The sequence below is a fragment of the Vidua chalybeata genome, chromosome 29 (assembly GCF_026979565.1).
Source record: "Vidua chalybeata isolate OUT-0048 chromosome 29, bVidCha1 merged haplotype, whole genome shotgun sequence".
In the NCBI taxonomy this organism is placed as follows: Eukaryota; Metazoa; Chordata; class Aves; order Passeriformes; family Viduidae; genus Vidua; species Vidua chalybeata.
Genome location: NC_071558.1, coordinates 3,389,234 through 3,407,255, shown reverse-complemented (window position 1 = coordinate 3,407,255; position 18,022 = coordinate 3,389,234). Strand labels below are relative to the sequence as shown.

Genomic DNA, 18,022 nt, shown 5'->3' with positions numbered 1-18,022 from the left:
ATCTAGTCAAGCCACAGCTGGCGAGTTTTGCTCGTTTTCCCAGTCCCTCGTAATCAATAACAAATATCCGAGGATTGCTCCCAGACAAAATGGCTCTGGCTGCCCTCGGACTCCCGGGGGCCAGATCTCGGCTGCCCCCGAGAAATGGGAGTGGAATACTTTCCTTACTGCGCATCTTGGTTTGAAAAACAAATGTCTGCCAAGGAGGGCAGGAATGGAAAAGAAGACCCCCTCGCTCCAGATCATTATAACTTTAAAAATATGGGGCTTTCTGATGAAAAATGTAGAAAAGGGAATTACAGCTCTTTACTAGAAAATAAGTAGAACAGAACAAACAACAGAAAACCAGAACTTTCTCAACTGCTCAGGGGGAAAAAAGATGTCTTTTCATCTTTGGTGCAGTTATAACCATGGCCGGCAGGGGGCACTGCATAGAGCACGCCCGGCCAGCAGGGGGCGCTGCAGGGAGCGATCCCGACCAGCAGGGGGCGCTGCGATACAGCAGCAACAAAACCCTCCCTCATTGCCCCGTCCGTTCATCCTCTTTGCTCTTGCCCCACCCAGTCCCCCCTGACCCCGCCCCAAGCCACGCCCCTTGGCCATGGCCCCGCCCCTCCACATGGCCGTGGGGTCCCTGCACCCCCAGACCGGGGTCCCCCCTTGCAAGGAGCCCGCTGCCCTCCCCCCAGCCCCAAATCACGACTATTCAGGCCCGGAAAGAAGAGGATCCATTTATTGGGGCACAGGGGTTGCTCCCCAACACGCTGGGGGGGCCCTCCAGCAGCCCCCAAGGCACTGTGGGGCGGTGGGGTGGGCACAGCAGCACCACCCCCACCCAGCCAAATAATAATAATAAAAAATGACTTTGGTCCTGACAAAAGTGGCGAGGGGGCAGCTGCCCGGGCCGGGGGGCACCCGGCTGGTCCACGGCAAGGGGTTAAGGCAGTTTGGGGGGGGGCCCCTGGCAGGCAGAGGCCTGGGGGGTCCGGAGGGGCTCAGAGGATCTGGCGGGGCATCCCGTAGCCCGTCATGCCAGCCTGCGAGGCGCCCCGGTTGGTGCCCATCTGCAGCCCGATGACGCTCTGCCCCTCCTTCAGCTTGTCCTCGGAGAAGACGCGCCGGTTCTCCTGCGACTTCCTGCGGGCACAGGGGGTGTCAGCATCCCCAAGGGACCCCACAGCCCCGCCTCCTCCCTCTCCAGCACCCCCACCTACTTGGGGAACCAGTTGGGGTCTCCCACGAAGAGCCCGTCACCCTTGGCCACAGCCAGGCTGCCCAGGTTCATCAGGGTCCTCTGCACGCACGCCATGTTCTTTCCTGGAAGACCCACAGCAGGCTCAGCTCCGTCTCCATCCCGTTCCACCCCACAGCCTCCGGGTCACTCACCTTCCCAGAGATCCACAGTCTGGAAGATGTCGGTGGCTGCGATGCCGTAGCGCTCAGCCGCCTGCAGGAACTGCGAGATCTGCTCCATCTGCTTGAAGGCCATGGCCGACGCCTGGATTTTGGCCACGGGCGCCTGCCCCCGCGGGTGGAGGCTGTTGATGAGCCGGCACAGCACCTGCAGGCAGGGACAGGGTTAGGGTTAGGGTCAGGTGTGCAGCCCCCATCCTGGCTGGCCCCAGGGCTACTCACCGTGCCATCTTTCAGCCACTGCTGGAAGCCATCCCTGCCGGGCGCCGGCTGTGCCACCGCGCTGCCGCCGTCGCCGCCGCACTGCGCCAGGATCCAGCGCACCAGCACCTGCTCCAGCTCAGGGTCGTACTGCCGGTCGATCTTCTGTTGCACCTCCCGGCTCAGCCCATACGATGGGCCCCGGTTCGCCATGCTGACAGCAGGGGGGTCTGCGGGGATGGCACCCATCAGTGGCTCTGGTGACACTGGAGCACCCGCCCTCGGTGTGGCAGAGCCCCATCCTGCCTGGATGTCTGGTGTGGAGCCTTATCACCCATGCCAGGCACTGCCCAGGTTCTGCCCTCTTCCTGCCCAGCTGGCTGGAAGCAGGCGCTGGGTCTGTGCCCACCCGAGGGGCAGCTGTCCCCGGGCAGGGTGGGCAGCACTGTGACCCCTCTGTGCCACCCTGAGCATCCCCATCCCGTGGCCCAGCCCCACTGCACGCGTGAACTTTGCAGGCGCCGGGGGCTGGTTGGAGCTTGTTTGTGGATCTCGCCCGTTTGCTTGGGCCCGGAGCCAGATCCGGGACTGGCGCAGGAGCGTGAGGCCAGGGCTGATGGCAGCGGTGTCCCCACCCCGGCGGGGCAGCCAGACCCCACCCCTGGCCAGGTGCTATGGCAAGGTGCCACTGGAGCAGTGCCACCCGTGCTGGAGATAATGCCCATGGGGGACGTGAGCAGAGTGGCCCTGCCTGTACAGCCAGGGTGTCCCGAGCCCCCGGGGTCTCTCCATCCCATCTGCCCACCAGTGCCGTGGTGGGCACATGAGGCTGCCCACTCGTGCATCACCCCCACGCCCTGTCCTGCCCCGCTGGCATTTGGGGGCACCGAGAAGCCAGAACACGTGCAGGTGGCCCTGCCCGCCCGGTGGCCCTGTCCCAGTTGGGCACATGTGGCAGTTGCTGCCCGGGGGTTGCGCAGCCCACACCCGGAGATGCCAGGCTCAGCTCGGGGCAGAGTTCACCCCTGTCACACACCGGGCTTCAGGCTCGGGGGTCCTGTAACCAGGAGCAGCCCCAGGACGTGCTGCTCTCAGGGACAGTCAGAAAACGGACCCCAGCCAGGTGTGCCCCCAGAGCCAAAGCCTTGGGCCACCGTGGAGGTCTCCAGGACCAGGCCTGGCAAACGGGGACCCCGCGGGGGGTGGCGTGGGGAGCGGCCGGCCGGGGGCCAAGGTGTTGGGAAACAAAGAGGAGCTGGAACTGGGATCATTTCCCGACCCAGCCGGAGCTTGCCCAGGCGGGATGGGGACACACCCGGACCCAGCCCCGCTGCCCCGGCGACCTCCGGACTCCGCGGGAGGGGCTGCACCCAGGGCTGGTGACCCTCCGGCCATCGTGAGGGCAGAGAAGGTCCCAGTTATGGGGCAGCCACCCGAGGGACAGCCTGGGCACCCCCGAGTTCTCTCCTAGGACTGGCAGGGAAAGGGCTGTACCCAGCCCCGCTGGGACCGAGCCACCCTGGGGACCCCCGAGACCCTCCAGTGCCGACAGGAAGGGGACCCCAACCAGCACAAGGCCACCCTGGGGAAACCTGACACACCCCGGGGACAGCAGCGAGAGACTGTATCAGGGCTCGACCACCCTAGGGTGCCCAGAGCCCCCCGGGGGCAGCGAGGAGGGGACACCGGGGGGACACAGCCACCCCGGCGGCGGCGGGGAGAGGACCGGAGCCAGCCCTGCGGGCGCGCCCCAGGGCTCCCGGCACGGCGGGGCCGGAAGCCGCACCCGGGTCCCGTTTCCCGGGCGCGGCCGCGTGTCCCGGCGGCTCCGCGGGCGCGGTCCGGCCGCAACCGCTACCGGGGCTGGCGGGGCGGGGGGGACACCCAGAAGACACTCGGCGCGCCCCGGGGACTGGTGGCCGGTCCCGAGCCGGTTCCCATCTCCGCCCTGTCGCTGTCCAGGTCCGCATCTCCTTCCCGGTGCCCGTGTCGCTCCCGGTACCCGGTGCCACATCCCCATCCATCACGTGCCCACCTGCGCCCGGTGCCCGGTGCCAGCCCCTCCCTACCTGCGGCGCCAGTCCCGCGCTCCCGGGGCGGCAGTGCCGGATGCCGCCGCCCGCGCCCTTTTACGGCTGATGTCAGCGGGACCGCCCGGCACCGCCCGCCCCCGGGGCGGGATCCGCCGGGGCCGCGGCCAGGGCTGGGACCGAGCCGGCACCGCGCCCCGGGGCAGCCCCGCCCCGGGAAGGGGACACGGGGGGGGGGGAGCACGGGGACAGGGTGGCCGTGGCAGGGACAGGGTTGTCGTGGTGGGGACAGGGTGGCTGTGGTGAGGACAATGTAGCTGTGGTAGGGGACGGGGTGGCTCTGATGGCCAACGTGAGTGACTGTGGTGGGGACAGAGATTGTGGCAGGGACAGAGTGGCTGTGGTGGCAGGGGGACACAGGGGCTGCAGGGGGACAGGGTGGCTGTGGTGGCTGAGGTCAGGATGGGGGGAACTGCGGTGATCAGTGTCACACACGGCAGCTGGCTGTGGTGGCTGAGGTGAAGAGAGCCTGACTGTGGTGACAGTGCCACACAGGGTGACTGTAGTGGCTGAGGTGACGATGGGGTGGCTGTTGCAGGGACACAGTGGTGACAGAAAGACACAGGGCTGTGTGGGGACAGTGTGGCTGTGGTGGCTGAGATGAGGATGGGATGGCTGGGGTGCGGCCTGAATGACTGCAGTGAGGACAGGGGCCAGTGGCTGTGGTGGCAGAGGGACACAGGGACAGTGGCTGTGGTGGGGATAGCGTGGCTGCAGTAGCAGGGACAGAGTGACCATGATGGGGACAGGCTGGGCGTAACCCCCTGAGGATTTTGGTGGGGGCTGTGGTGACAAAACCTCTCATGGTGGCAGCAAGGAGTGAGGCTGTGATGGGGACAATGCCCATAGTGGCACGTGGTGGGTCCCAGAACCCTGCTGTGATGATGATGGGGACAACCAGGGCCTGGCTCTGGTGGCAAGGGGACAGCTGAAGGTCGGGGGGAGGACGTGGCCTCCGCAGCACCCGCAGTGTCCCTGGTGGCGCGGCAGAGATGATGGCGTTTGCACAAGTCCCGTCTCCATGGCAAGCGCCACCAAAACAACAAACAAAACCTCGGCTAGAGGCCACCGGCCGCCTCCAGAACCGGTGGCAGGGCCACTGCTGCAGTGTCCCCGTCACGCCACCCACCCCTCAGCACCCAGCTCAGCACCCGCCATGCCCAGCCCACCCAGAGCTCGGCTGGAGTGCCACGAGAGCTCAGCTGTGATGGCACTGTCACACTGTCCTACCACCAGAGCTCGGTTGTTATGGCACTGTCACACTGTGGACCAGCCCAGAAGTGTCCCCTTGCCCTCCATGCACCCACAGGTGCCACAGGGTGGGGTGACTTTAACACTCTAAGGGTTGTGGGTGTCCCCTGGGGATTTCGGGTGGTGTTTCCTGTGGCTTTGGGGACATAGGTGGGGGACATGTGGAGGAGGGGAGCAGGGCAGGAAGTGGCACTGGGTGATCCATGGGACAGGGGTGACATGGGGGGAACAAGGTCAGGGGGTGACAGAGAGGTGCAGGAACAGGGGTAGGGGTAGGGGTGACACAGGGGCAGAACTTAGGGGTGACAAAGCAGGAGATTGAGGGGTGACACAGGGGGAAGGATCCACAGGGGGGGTGGCCCAGGGTGACACAGAACAGGAGCGGGAAGGTCCCAAGGGATCTGGGTGATATGAACAGTGACACTGGGGCAGGACCCCGGGAGGGCTCAGCCAGGGGACACAGGGGATGGTTTGGGGACAGGACCCCAGTGGTGGCACAGGGAAGGAGCCGGGGTGGGGGGGGGGGGGGGACAAGGCTGGGGACCACAGGGAGGTGATGGGATGTCACAGGGCACCGTTCTGGGGCGACACAGGTGGGGACGATGTGAGGGTCACCCAAAGGGCACAGTGGGGGAAGGGGGGAGGGGTCCTTGGGGACAAACTCAGGCAGGGACAGAGGGCAGGATGAGGGGCACACAAGGGCAGAGACGGTGTGATGTGGGGCAGGGCCAGGGGACAATGGGCAGCAGGCAGGGGGACATGGGGTGGACATCGCAGGGGGACATGATGGGGGGACACCGAGGGACAGGGGTGGATGTGACAGGGTGACACGATGGGAATACGGGGGGGACATGAAGTGGGCGGAGCAAGGGGACACAGGAGGAACTAAAAGGGCACATGGGGTGGGCGTGGCAGGGCGACACAAGAGGACATAATGGGGGACATGGGATGTGCGTGGCAGGGGGACACAAGGGGAGAGGTGAGCATGGCAGGGGGACACAGGAGGAAGAAACAGAGGGACACACGGAGACAGGGGTGGGTGTGGCAGGGGGACAAAGTGGGACACGATGGGGGCATGGGGGGGTGACCAACGTCCGTGACCCGACGCGACCCGCGCCGGAGCCCACGCGCGACCCCCCGGTGATGTCATCGCCTGTCCCCGCCCCTCGGTGGCGCGCTCCCGCGCCGTGGCCATATAAGGGCATGAGCGCGCGGGCCACGCCCTCCCGAGAGAGGGGGAGAACCGAAGGAGGGACACCGGAACCCGGAGCGGGGGGGGAACTGAGGAAAGCGGGAGGGGACAGGGACATTGGAGAGGGGACAGGAATGGCGGCCACCCAGATAAGATGGGGAGGACACGACAGGATGGGGGGAAAACCCGATGGGGGACACTGAGGAAATGGGGAGAGGTAGCGAGAAGATGGGGGGACACCCCAAGGGAAGAAGATGAGGGGAGACATGAGGAAAATGGGATTATGAGGAAAACGGGGGGACAGAGCAATTCGCAGAGGGACACGAGAAGATTGGGGGTACCAGGAAGATGAGGGGGAGTGGGATTGATAGGGGGAGGTCAGGAAGATGCGAGTGGGGAATGGTGAAGATGGGGACACGGGAGAATGGGGGAGCCTGCACAAGGCACAGAGAGCAGGACGACGTGGGAGGGGAACACCGAGAAGATGGGGAACAACTGAGAAGATGGAGGGGGGCGTAGGATGGAGTGGAAGAGGGGGTTTAGAAGGAGGGGGGACGTGGCAGAACCCTGGATGCCTTGGGGATCCCCCTGCCAACAGGAGCCAGAGCTGCTCTCACGCCTCTTTATTCCCCCCCCGCCCATCCTTTGACCCGGGGGGTCCCGGGGGGTCCCTAGAGCAGCGTGGCCACCTCGAAGCGCTCGGAGCAGCACCCGCGGGCGCCCACCCGCTGCCGCCGCTGCTGGGCCCCCTCCCTGCGGCGCCGCGCCCCCAACCCCTCGGAGCGGGGGGTCTGGCCGCGCTCCGGGGGACTCCCCGTCCCCAACGCCTCCGCCGACACCGAGCTCACCGGGGCCGAGCCGGGCTCTGCGGGGAGATAGGCAGCGTCCGGCCCCGCCGCGGCACCCGCCGGGGCGGCCACGGGGCCCTGGGCACGGGGGTGGGGGGCGCGGGGGGGCCGCACTCACTGTGCCGCTGCAGGTCCCGCAGGGCGATGGAGGAGCCGGGCCGGGCCGGGGCCGCGCCCCGGTAAAGCTGCAGCGCCTCCAGGAGCTCCGACTCCAGCGCGAACTCTGCATCCCACTCGTAGTTCTCGTCCACCGAGGTGTTTCTCCTGCGGGGAGGGGGCGAGGGACACGGCCCCCGAGCGCGTGAGACCCCGGGGATGGGTGTGGGACCACGGGGATGGGCTCCAGGGGAGACCCCAAAAAAGTGAAACCCCAGGAGATGGGTGTGAAACCCTGAGGATGGATAGGAGAGCCCAGGGATGGAGGTCAGGGCAGACCCTGAGGTGTCAGAGCCCAGGGATGGGCATGAGACCCCAAGGATGAATGTCAGGAGAGACCCCAAGCCACAGGTGCCCAGGGATGAGCGTCAGGGGCACTGCCCCGAGGGATGTGGGGAGCTGGCAGGGATGCTGGGGGAGAACTGGAGTGGTCTCTCGTGACAAGGACAGAGAGGAGGGGGTGTCCCAAGGGCACTGCAGGGCTGTGAGACAGCGAGGTGGCTCCATGCCAGGACACCCCATGCCAGCTCCGTGGGACAGGCCCAGAGCTGCCCCAACACGCTGCAGGAGCTCATCCCAGTGCCCTGCCCACGGCTCACCTCTTCCCGGCGCCAGCATCCGTCCTGCCCCGTCCCTCCTCCACTGCCGAGCCCCCACTGTGCCAGCTGCCCCCGTCCCCGACTGGGGTGCCCAGAAAGGCACCCCCCAGGGACGGTGCCAGCGAGGGGGGCCGCAGAAAGGAGCCGCTGCCCCGGCCGCTGCTCTGGCTGGTCAGGCTGCCCCGCGGGAGCTTCTCCGGGGCTGCAGTGTCCGGCGGCCGCCCCGAGGCCTCAGTCCGGAGATGTGGAGCTGGCTGGGGGGGAGGCCCGGGGCTGGGGGAGCGGGGCCAGGAGGGGGAGCCGGGCAGCGAGGCCTTGGCAGGGCCCACGGGCAGCCGCGGGGGCTCAAGGAACACGGCGGTGGCGGGGGGGGAGGTGGCGTTGGCACTTGTTTCAATGCAGTCCGGGCACAGCGTCCGCTCCGTGTGTGGGGGGCTGGCGGGGGGCTCCGGCCGGGCGCCGGCACTGCAGGGCTCCCCCGGCTCCTCTGGGGGGGGCCAGTCGCCATCCACACACATCTCCTTGAAGAAGGGCAGGCTGAGGTACTGCAGGATCCCGCTGATAGCCGGGGGGCCAGGGGAGACCGGGAGGCTGGCGTCCGGCCGGGGGGAGCCCTGGCGGGGCGGTGAGTCCCAGGGGGGGCCGTGTTGGGTCCCGGGGGGCTCCTGGACGGCGCTGTAAGGCAGGGTGGCGGTGGCAGAAGCCACGGGGCTGACGTCGGTGATGCTCAACGCCACGGCCTCGGCCACGGGGCTGCTGCTGCTGTAGCCAAAGTAGCAGCCGTGGCGGTGGCCGGAGGCCTGGACACCCCGGCGGGGCAGCCCTGCAGGCCGGGGGCGCAGTGAGACCCCCCTGTGCCACACAGGCTTGTCATCTTCCTCCTCTTCCTCCTCATCTTCCTCCTCCTTGGCGGGCAGCTGGCGGTAGGGCTGCAGGGGGTCCCGCGGAGGCTCTGGCTCCGGGCGCGGGTCGGTCTCCACCACAAAGCGCCCATCGGGGCCGCGGCAGATGCGCTCCAGCGGGATGTGCTCCCGGCCGTGGCTCTCGTAGCCGGGGTAGCGGGAGCCGGCAATGCTCAGCCCCAGGCTGGTGCCAGCCTTCTCACCCCACAGCAGCGTCCGGTGCAGGCTCCGGCACGACGACGGCTGCAGCTTCAGCTTCACCGTGCTGTCGGGGCTACCAGGGCCACGAGCATTGCTGCAAGGGAGAGGCAGCAGCTGCAGCACCCCCAGCCGTGCTGCCAGGCCCTGCTCCTGCACTTCCTTATCTTCTCTTCAGCCAAAACTGCCTGGAGGGAGCACACGGGAGGAGCCCCGGCGCCAGCACCCCGCTCCTAACACCCTTGGGCAGTGGCAGCAAGGGTTGGCTGTCTCCAGGCTGTCCATGTGCCCTCAGCCGGTGGCAGAGGGATGATGAGGAGTGCAGTGGGATGGGACAGAGAGAGGGACAGGGATGGGAACATGGCATGGCCAGGAGTGGGACAGGGAGGGAGAGGGATGGAAGGGAGAATGACATGGAGAGAGTGGGAGAGGGAGGGGAGTGTGGCATGGCCAGGAGTGGGGTGAGAGGCAGCAGGATTTGGGGGAGTGAAAGCCAGAGGTGTGACATGGCAGGAGTGGAACAGGGAGGGAATGAGATGTGGTATGGTATGGCAAGAGAGGGACAGGGAGGGAGTATGGAATGGCATGGCATGGCATGGCAGGACAGGGAGGGAACATGGCATGGTGGGAGCAGGACAGGAAGGGAGTGGGATGGAGGGATCACGGCAGTGACATGGCAGGACAGGCAGGGAGCGTGGCAATGGAGTGGCGTGACTTACTGTGGAGGTGGAAGCTTCTTGCTGGGGGAGAAGACGAGTGGTGGATCTGGAAGGCCATGAGAACACAGAGGGATCACACGGCGAGCAACTCAAAACATGATGAGGATGAGACGGCAGCCCCCACTCAGTCCCCACCCAGGCTGGCCTGTCCCCTGCCCCCTGTCCCCTGGTACCTTGGTGGCGTTTGCGGACGCGTGCAGCGCGGCGCCGGTTCATGATGCAGGCAGCCATGGTGCTGAAGATGACGGCCACGCTGAGGAAGCAGATCCCCCCAATGACCCCCGCCAGCACCGGCTGTGGCAGCAGCTCCGGCAGCTGCGTGCGGGACGGGTACACCTCCATCCCTGCCACACACAGGGCACCCCATCAGGCAGGCACAGCCCCCCACCATGTGTCACTAGCATCATGGGGACATAGCAAAGGCTCAGCTCTTGCCCCATCAGAGCTGCTCTGCCCTTGGGGGGACTGTGCCCCCCACCATGGGCACCAGGAGAAGGGATGCTCTGCTCCCTGAGGCTGAAGCCAGCAGTCCTGATAGCTGTTACCCTAGCTTTAGCCTTGGGGGTCCTGCTCTGTCCATGCCCCCAGTTTAGCAGCAGGGCCAGGGGGGTGGGAGCAGCATGAAGGGGGCTCTCCTTCGGGAATTTGGATGTTTCCCACCTCTGGTTTCTGTCCCCAGCATGGCAGCCCAGCCTTACCTGCCGTGGAGACGTTCACCGTGTTGCTGGGGTCGCTGATGTAGCTGCCAGCAAAGGCCACCAGTCGGAACTCATAGAAGGTGTCCTGGGGAGGACACAGGGCCATGAGCCACGTGGCCACAGTGGCCACCAAGCCCTAACCCACCCCAGCACCCGGCCAGACCTTACCTTGATGAGCCCTGGCACCAGCACCTGGGTGTCAGTGCCGGGGATGGAGCGCTCCAGCACCTCCCAGCCGCCCTTGTCCTGCCGCAGCTCCAGCGCGTACCCGCTCAGGGCCACCGAGGCATGGGCAGGGGGGTCCCAGCGCAGCAGAACCCCCCGCATGGTCTCATTGGCCGTCAGAGCCCGGGGCGGGGACAGGAAAACATGCACAGTCATGGCTGGTGGCTCCGGAGACACTGTGGTCACTGGGAAGCCTGGGGAGAATGCAGAGGTTGGCACGAGGTGGGAACAGGAGCATCCTGAGTGCTTGGGGGCACCGGAGGTGTTTTGGGGAGCTCCACTTACCCCTGGGCATGGAGGTGACAATCTGGCTGAAGGGGCCACTGCCCAGCTTGTTCTGGGCCAGGACGCTGAACTGGTAACTGGTGTCTGGTTGCAGGTTCTCCACCAGAAGGTGTTGAGCCCCCGCTGGCACTGACAGTGACACCCAGTCATGGTGTGCCCGCGGTGGGTACCTCACCCTGGGGACAGGAGGGACCCGTGAGCCCGGAGCTGAGGCCCCTGCGGGGACACGGCAGGGGTGGGCACTCACAGCGGGGTGTACCAGACGCTGAACCTCTGGAAGTAGCCTCCATCAAAGCCTGGCTCCCAGGAGATGTTGGCTGCCAGCAGCAGTGGGAGCACAGAGACGTTGGTGACAGCGTGGGGACTGGTACCTGGCAGGAAGCAGTGTCACACTGGGGGGCTTGGACCATCCCTTCCAGCACGTGCCCACCCCGGGACCATCCCAGCCCACCAGTGATGGGCAGCTCACCCAGTACGTGGACAGAGGTGGCAGTGGTGACACTGGCCACCTGGTTGGTGGCTGTGCATTCCCAGACTCCGTGCTGCTCCTTGATGAGGGGGTGGAGGACAAGGCTGCTGTTCCCATCCACCTGGGCACTGCTCTTCCCCATGCTGCCCACCTATGGGGCATGGACATGCTGATGGGGGGGCTACCACCAACCCCACCCCACGCAGGGCTGGGACTGTGACACTGCCACACTGGGGACAAGGGGATTTGAAAAGGGGGACATGGCCCACCATGATGGGGCTGGTTTGGAGGGCAAGGGGCAGAGTTTTGTCAGTTTTTTAGAGGACAGCCAAGCAAAGTGACCTCAGGCCATTCAGGAACCATGTGATGGGACCCCAGTTTGGGATGGGACCCAGTGGGGACAGGAACATAGCCCCAGGAGTGATGTAGGGACAAGAATACTGCCCCAGGAGTGATGCCCTGGAGGCCAAAAGCAATCTCTATCCCCGGGGGGGCCCAGCTGACCCCCAAAACAGCAGCCCCTACCTTCACCCAGGTGATGGTGGGTGGGGGATCCCCGTGAGCCGTGCAGGGGATCACCAGCTCCCGGCCCACCTCCTGGAAATATTCCTCCTTGGGCCGCACCGTGAAGGCAGGAGGGTCCTGCAAGGCAGAGGGGCAGTTTGGGGGGGCTTGGCAGGGGGTGCAGAGCCAGGAGGGGACCCCGAGGGGCTCCTCACCTTCAGCAGGACGCGCGTGGGCCGGGACTCGCCGGCGGTGCCGTAGCTGTTGTAGGGCGTGCAGCGGTACAGCCCCAGCGCGTCGTCGTTGCCCGTGGCGATGACGATGGAGCCATCGGGCCGAACGGACCAGCCAGGGAGCTGGGAGAGGGGAATGGGTGAGCAGGAGGGATTTGGGAAGGTGGGAAGGAGCTGGGAGAGGGGAATGGGTGAGGAGGAGACATTTGGGAAGGGTGCTGGGAGTGGTTCTACCTTGTCTAGCTCCAGCGGGCGTCCGTCCCTCGTCCAGGTGACGGAGAGCAGGGGGGGGTTGGCCCTGGAGGGGCAGCGGATCACGCCCCGCATGCCCTTGGGCAGGTGGGTCTCCGGGAGCATGGTGGTCACCTGTGCTGGGTCTGCGGGGACACACGGGGCTGGGGTCCCCATGGGGCACCCCTGTTCCCACCACAGCCCCCACAGCAGGGCCCCCTAGGGCTTGGGGGTGCAGGAGGGGGTCTTACAGAGCACTGTGACGAAGGCTGAGGCAGAAGGCGGCTTCCAGAGCCCGTTGCTGGGGGTGCAGGTGTATTTCCCAGCGTCGTCCGGGGTCGTTCGCTGCAGCAGGAGGCTCCCATCCACCAGGACACGGACCCGAGCCTGGAGGTGGCTGGGAAGGGATGGCACAGCCATGAGTGGCACAGTTGGGACTGTGCCTGCCACCCTGGGGTGATGGATTTGCCCCTGCCACACACCCAGCCTGGCCCTGGCACTCAGGGCCAGGTTTGGGGGCACAGCAGCCCTGGTGCCATCCCCGTGGCTGCCGTACCTGAGGTGGAAGACGTTGCTGCTGCCCTGGAACCAGGTGTAGGTGAGGTTCCCTGGATACGCCTCAGCCTGGCATGCCAGAAAGGCATCTTGGGAGATGTTGACGGTGATGTTCTGGGGTGGCACCACGATGATGGGTGGCCCTGGGGTGCGGGCCAGAGGGGCAGTGAGGGCTGGGCACAGGGGATGGCCCCAGCTGCTCCCAAAACCGACCATGCCATGGCTCCCTCTATGTCCCCAGCCCATGGGCAGGGCTGAGAGATCACCTGTCCTTACCCTGCACGAGCACACGGGTGGTGTGGGTGACGGTGCCCTCCTTGCTGGACGCGTGGCACGTGTAGGTGCCCGCGCTGGCACGTTCCACGGCGGCGATGCTCAGCGTCCCATTCCTCACCTGCAATGGCACCAGCTGTGGCACGGCCAAGGGACAGCAACATGCCCTGTGAACTGGGTGGTCACAGCAGGCAGGTGCCACCACAGTGGGGATGGGCACCAGCGTCTGGCCACACCCCACAGAGGGGTGACCAAGGGTTTGTCACCCTCACCTGCACCGTGTCCCCGCTCTGGACAGGCAGGTCACTCCTCTTCCAGGTGACAACAGGCTGGGGGTTGCCGACAGCTCTGCAGGTCAGGCTCAGTGCAGCCTGGTCCCGCACCTCTACAAACGCAGGGGGGGTCTCCAGGAATGTGGGGGGTGCTGGAAGGCAAATCCAGATCCAAACCCTCACCCCCAGATCTGGCTCAACTCAGTGTGGAAGCCCAGCGTTTCCAGTGCCAGCCCTGGGAGATGTGGGCAGAGCAGCTGAGGGTGGTACCGGTACCGTTGACGGTGAGGTGGATCCAGGTGCCGTTCTGGAAGTCAGCGTCGCTGCTGTGTCGGTCGAGGAAGAGCACCCGGCACTCGTACCAGCCCTGGTCCTCGGCACGCAGCAGGTCCAGGCGTAGCGAGGCACCTTCCTCCAGCCGCACACGACCTGCGCGGCAGCGGCTCAGGGACAGCCACGTCCCCGGGCCACCCCCTCCCCCGGGTCACGCCCTCCCTGGGGCCACCCCTCTCCCGGGTCACCCCCTCCCCAGGGTGTCCGCCCACGCTGGCACCGCGGGGGGCTGGGAACGACGGTGCCAGAAGTTGGTCACAGCGACATCCAGCAGTACACTACATGGGTGACACGGAGAGGAGGCGACAATGGCTCTGTCACCCGCCCTCGCGCAGGGTGGCCTCGGCGGGGTCCCCCCAGCATGGCGGGTCCACGTACTTCGAGCATCGCTCCCATCGGTCGGGCAGGACTGGTCCCAGCATCCCTCCAGCTGCCCACCCCTCCCCCGACCCCTTTTCCCCCTTCCCGAGGACTCTCCCTTCCCCTGGCAGCCCCCCCGGCGCTCTCACCCTGAGGAGCCCTCTAAGTCCCGGCACCCCCGCAGCGGCCCGGCTCCCCGCAGCACGGGGGGGTCACAGTGAACCCCCGCCCGCCTCGCAGGAACGAGCTCTGCAGCTCCCCGGGGGGACATGGCGACCGGAGCTCCCCCAGGCCGTGGGGTCCTCGCCCCGTGCCAGCCCCACGCCCCGCGGCCTCTTTGATGAGGAGAGGGATAAGGGCCGAAGCGAGACCGGGCGCAGTCCGTTAATCTTCCGGGCTATTATCAGAGCCATAATCGGCTCACAGTGCAGCGGGCAATTGGCTCAGCCTAGGCCGGGGTGCGCGGGCAGCGGCCCCCAACGAACGCACCGGCACTCCCTGTCCCGGGCACCCACCATCCCGGGCATCCCCCTCCTCGGGCACCCACTGCCCCGAGCATCCCCTTCCCCGGGCAACACTGCCCTGAGCACCCCCTTCCGTGGGCATCCATCCTGGGCATCCATTCTTTCCCTGCCACCTCGGCACCCCCGGGCCAGCACTGCCACCCCGGGCACCCCCAGGCCATGCCAGGTGATTTTGGTCCCGGCACAGCTCGGTAGGGACATGGCACCAGCACCGGAAGCACCAGAGCAGCCCACGATGCTCCATCAGCATCCCAGGACCTGCAGCTTTCCGAGGGGTTCCCAACACGGGAAGTTTTGGGGAACCCCGCTGCCAGCTCCACCCGATGTCACAGGCAGTCCCCACACAGTGCCCGAGGCACCGGAGTCCTGGCTGGCACCGCACGGGCGCCGCTGGCAGCGGGATTGGCATTCCGTGTCCTGCCGGATTCCGTGTCCCGCCAGACAAGCCCGGCAAGGATGAGGAGGAGGAGGAGTGGCAGGAGCCGGGCAGGCGGGTTTGGGCACCGAGATCCACCCTGAGCCGTGCGAATCCTGCACACAAACACGTGCAAACCTTTCCCACAGCGCCCAGAGCTGTCTCCCACCCCTCTGCCTTCACCCCACAGCTGTGAGACGAGGGGTCCGCCAGACCTGGGAAGTGGGACAGCTCTGGGAAGCTGTGGGAAGCCCCAGCAGCTGCCAGCCCCCAGCCCCAGGCGCGGCAGGAGCAACCGGCTCCTGAACAAAGGTCCCTTTAGAAGGGATCAGAGCGGCCTGGGGACGCCCCTCAGCCTCCCCCTAATCCCCCTGTGCTGGCCCCAGACCCCTCCTCCTCCTCCACCGCCCTGCAAAAACAAAACCCTGTGGCCCAGCATCCCCCCGCGCCTGGCAACCGACATTCAGCGGGACACAAAGGGGGGGGGGGACACAAAGGGGGCTACAGCCCCCGCCACGCGGCCAGAGCCAGGGAGAGGGGGTCTGAGCCAGGCCAAAGACCACCGACCCTCTTCTAGGGCAGGGGACAGTGGCCCGTGACACCGTGGGTGGTGGTGGCACCCAGGGGAGAGCCGACCCCATCCCACCAAGCGCTGTGACAGAGGCAGCTGCAGCCCACCCTGTCCCCAGGACACCCCGATCTCCCCAGGAGTGACACTGGTGACAGCAGTGGTGACACCTGATCCGATCCACCTGGGAAGAGCCGGAGAGAGGGGGTTGGCATCGCCCTGCACCCACCGCCCCTGCCCTTCCCAGCGCCCATCCCTTCCCAGCCGATAGAAAACAAGCCACCCCGCTGCCATGGCGACGGCCGCCAGCCCCCCTGCCCACCCAGCTCGCCCTCATTCCAGCCACCAGCGCTGATCCCAATCTGCTCCCGCAGCCCGGGGGCCGCGCTAGCGGCGGAGACTAGGGGACAACGGGGGAGGGGGGCTGCGGGCAGCCCAGGCAGGGCGCTGCCAGCCCCTTCCTGGGTAACCGGAGCCGCGGCAGCCCCGGGGCCCCTCGGCGCTCAGGTAACAGGAGCCCAGCCCAGGTCTCTCGAGAGAGCAGGTGCCTTGTCCTGCCCGGGGGTTCGTTGTCACCGCTGGTCCCGCAGAGCCAAGTCGGAGCTGCTGAAAGCGTCCTCAGGCGTCTCCCAAAATCTGTACCCTCCCGTTCGGCCAGGGTGGAGAGTGGGCATCCCAACCGAGGTGATTTTTAGGCAGGGGACAATTTTGGCAGTAAGGTTTGGGTTGTGATACGGCCCCCCGAGCAAGGGTCAGAGCATGGATTTAGGTGCGTGGCTGGCACACAACGTCGGGGCTGGGCTCAGCCCAAATCACCCATGGGCTGCCAGCACTCCCCATGCCCAGAGGACACTCCTGTGGCTTTCCCCTCGTGCTTGCAGGGATCCGCTCGCTGGGATTCCTCTGGCTCTGCCACCGCTCACTTTAAATACCCGCTAAAGCAGCCAATATCCCCCTCCCACGCCCAGCCCGTCCCCGGCCCAGCTTTGCTCCAATTAGCAGCGCCCCCGAAATCCCCTTCCCAGCCTCAACCTTCAGGCAACCCGCACGGGCCGAGGCAGTGCCCACAGCCCCCGGCACGGGGCACCCCGGTAGCAGTGGCCCACGGTGACACGGCAGGGCTCGGCCATTCCACCCTGCAGGAGATGCCCCAACAGCCACGGGGGTGGGCTGGGGGCTCTTCCCAGATTTCACCCTGTGGCGATCCCTCCCGCTGCCAGGCTGGGCAGGGATCTGCATCCCCTCTACCAGCTGGGCACCCCCATCCCTCCTGCCATCCCTGGGGATGGGGATTGGCACTCACCTGCTGCAGGGACCTCCCCGGCCCCTCACCGTCCCCTCCCGCCTCCCGAGACCCCCAGAAGAGCCCCCCACTTCCCCGGGAGTGGGATTAATGTGGTGAAACACCAGCAGCACCCGGTTTGACCCCACCACAGCGAGTGGAGACGCGGGACACCCCACGGGAACCCCCGCCCGCCCCGTCCCCGCGACTCACCCGCGTACTCGGGGTCCACGCGCGGCGAGTAGAGCCCGAACTTGATGAAGATGGGGAGGACGAAGCCGAAGCGGACCCACTCGATCACGTAGAGCGGCGGGCGCGCCTCGTGTGCGCCCAGGAGCCCGCAGCCCAGCACCGCGCTGCCCCCGACGCGCCCCACCACGGCCCGGGGCTCGCTCCGGCCGCTGCCTGAGGGACCGGCACCGGGCCACGGGTGAGACGGGACACGCCGGGATGAAGCGGAATGGGGGCGGGACGGCACGGGGCACACCGGGACACACCGGGACCCTTCCCCTGCCCACGGAAGCCCCCGCCCCGGGCTCTCTGGGACGCGGCGCTGGCCAAACCGATCCCGCCGCGACAGACCGGGACACGCCGGGACCTTCCTCCCGCCCCCGGAGCACCCCGCCCCCGCTGCCCCCAGCTGTCCCCCGCCTCCTCACGCTTCCCCGGCACTGGCAGGACCGGCCCCACCGGGACACACCGGAACACACCGGAACCCTTTCCCCGCCCCCGAGCCCCGCGGCCCGGCACCGGCCAGACCGGCCCCGCCGCCAACCCCCCACTTCCCGGGGCGGCCCCTCACCCCCAGCTCCGGCGAGCAGGCTGAGGACGGCGGCGCGCAGCCACCACCGCATAGCCCAGGCCCCCTTTGCGGCGGCTCCCGCGGCGTCACCGGGGCCCGCGGACCGGCGGGCTCGGCCGGGCAGCCCCGGGGGCACCGGCACCGGCACCGGCACCGGCCCCGGGCGGGGGGCGCGGGGGGCTCCGCGTCCCGCCGCTCCTCATGCCCGGCCGGCCGCGCTCGGCTGCGCTCGGCTCTTCCCGGCTGCTTTCGGCTCTTTCCGACTCGGTTCGGGTCCGTCCGGGTCCACTCGGCTCCGGCCGCCGCCGCCACCGGGCGGCCGCAAACAAACCCGCGATGGCGGGAGGGGCCGCCCCGGCCACGCCCCCCGCCGCCTGTTGCCGCGGCGACAGCCAATCAGGAGACGCCGCTGAACGCTTCCCCA

The 18,022-nt window shown here is 67.2% G+C and overlaps 1 protein-coding gene across 6 annotated transcripts; it reads right to left on the bottom strand.

The window, feature by feature from the left end:
• Positions 1 to 717: 717 nt before the first annotated feature.
• LOC128801406 (transgelin-2-like) lies at positions 718 to 17,954 on the bottom strand. 6 transcript variants are annotated; one of them, XM_053967269.1, is made up of 23 exons: positions 17,599 to 17,954; positions 17,010 to 17,201; positions 13,591 to 13,743; positions 13,315 to 13,466; positions 13,046 to 13,178; positions 12,771 to 12,912; positions 12,466 to 12,611; positions 12,218 to 12,360; positions 11,966 to 12,106; positions 11,772 to 11,888; positions 11,247 to 11,397; positions 11,025 to 11,148; positions 10,778 to 10,953; positions 10,436 to 10,686; positions 10,268 to 10,352; positions 9,743 to 9,913; positions 9,570 to 9,615; positions 7,751 to 8,947; positions 7,114 to 7,259; positions 1,636 to 1,844; positions 1,387 to 1,561; positions 1,215 to 1,317; positions 718 to 1,137 (listed from the first exon to the last, which is right to left on the bottom strand). In XM_053967269.1, the coding sequence occupies exons 1-23, from the start codon at positions 17,648 to 17,650 to the stop codon at positions 996 to 998; spliced, it is 4,347 nt and encodes a 1,448-aa protein (XP_053823244.1). In that variant the 5' UTR covers positions 17,651 to 17,954; the 3' UTR covers positions 718 to 995. The 6 variants fall into 6 exon arrangements, with proteins under 6 accessions (XP_053823244.1, XP_053823245.1, XP_053823246.1 ...); XM_053967270.1 differs by having other exon boundaries at positions 13,046 to 13,163; XM_053967271.1 differs by lacking the exon at positions 17,010 to 17,201.
• Between the last annotated feature and the right edge of the window lie 68 nt (positions 17,955 to 18,022).

Excerpts from the sequence above, each read along its gene's own strand:
- LOC128801406 (XM_053967269.1), bottom strand. The coding sequence starts at position 17,650 with ATGCGGTGGTGGCTGCGCGCCGCCGTCCTCAGCCTGCTCGCCGGAGCT. Across the intron at positions 13,179-13,314 it reads AGAGCGGGGACACGGTGCAG|CTGGTGCCATTGCAGGTGAG; the intron begins GTGAGGGTGACA and ends GCCGTGCCACAG. Across the intron at positions 11,398-11,771 it reads CCACCATCACCTGGGTGAAG|GTGGGCAGCATGGGGAAGAG; the intron begins GTAGGGGCTGCT and ends CATGCCCCATAG.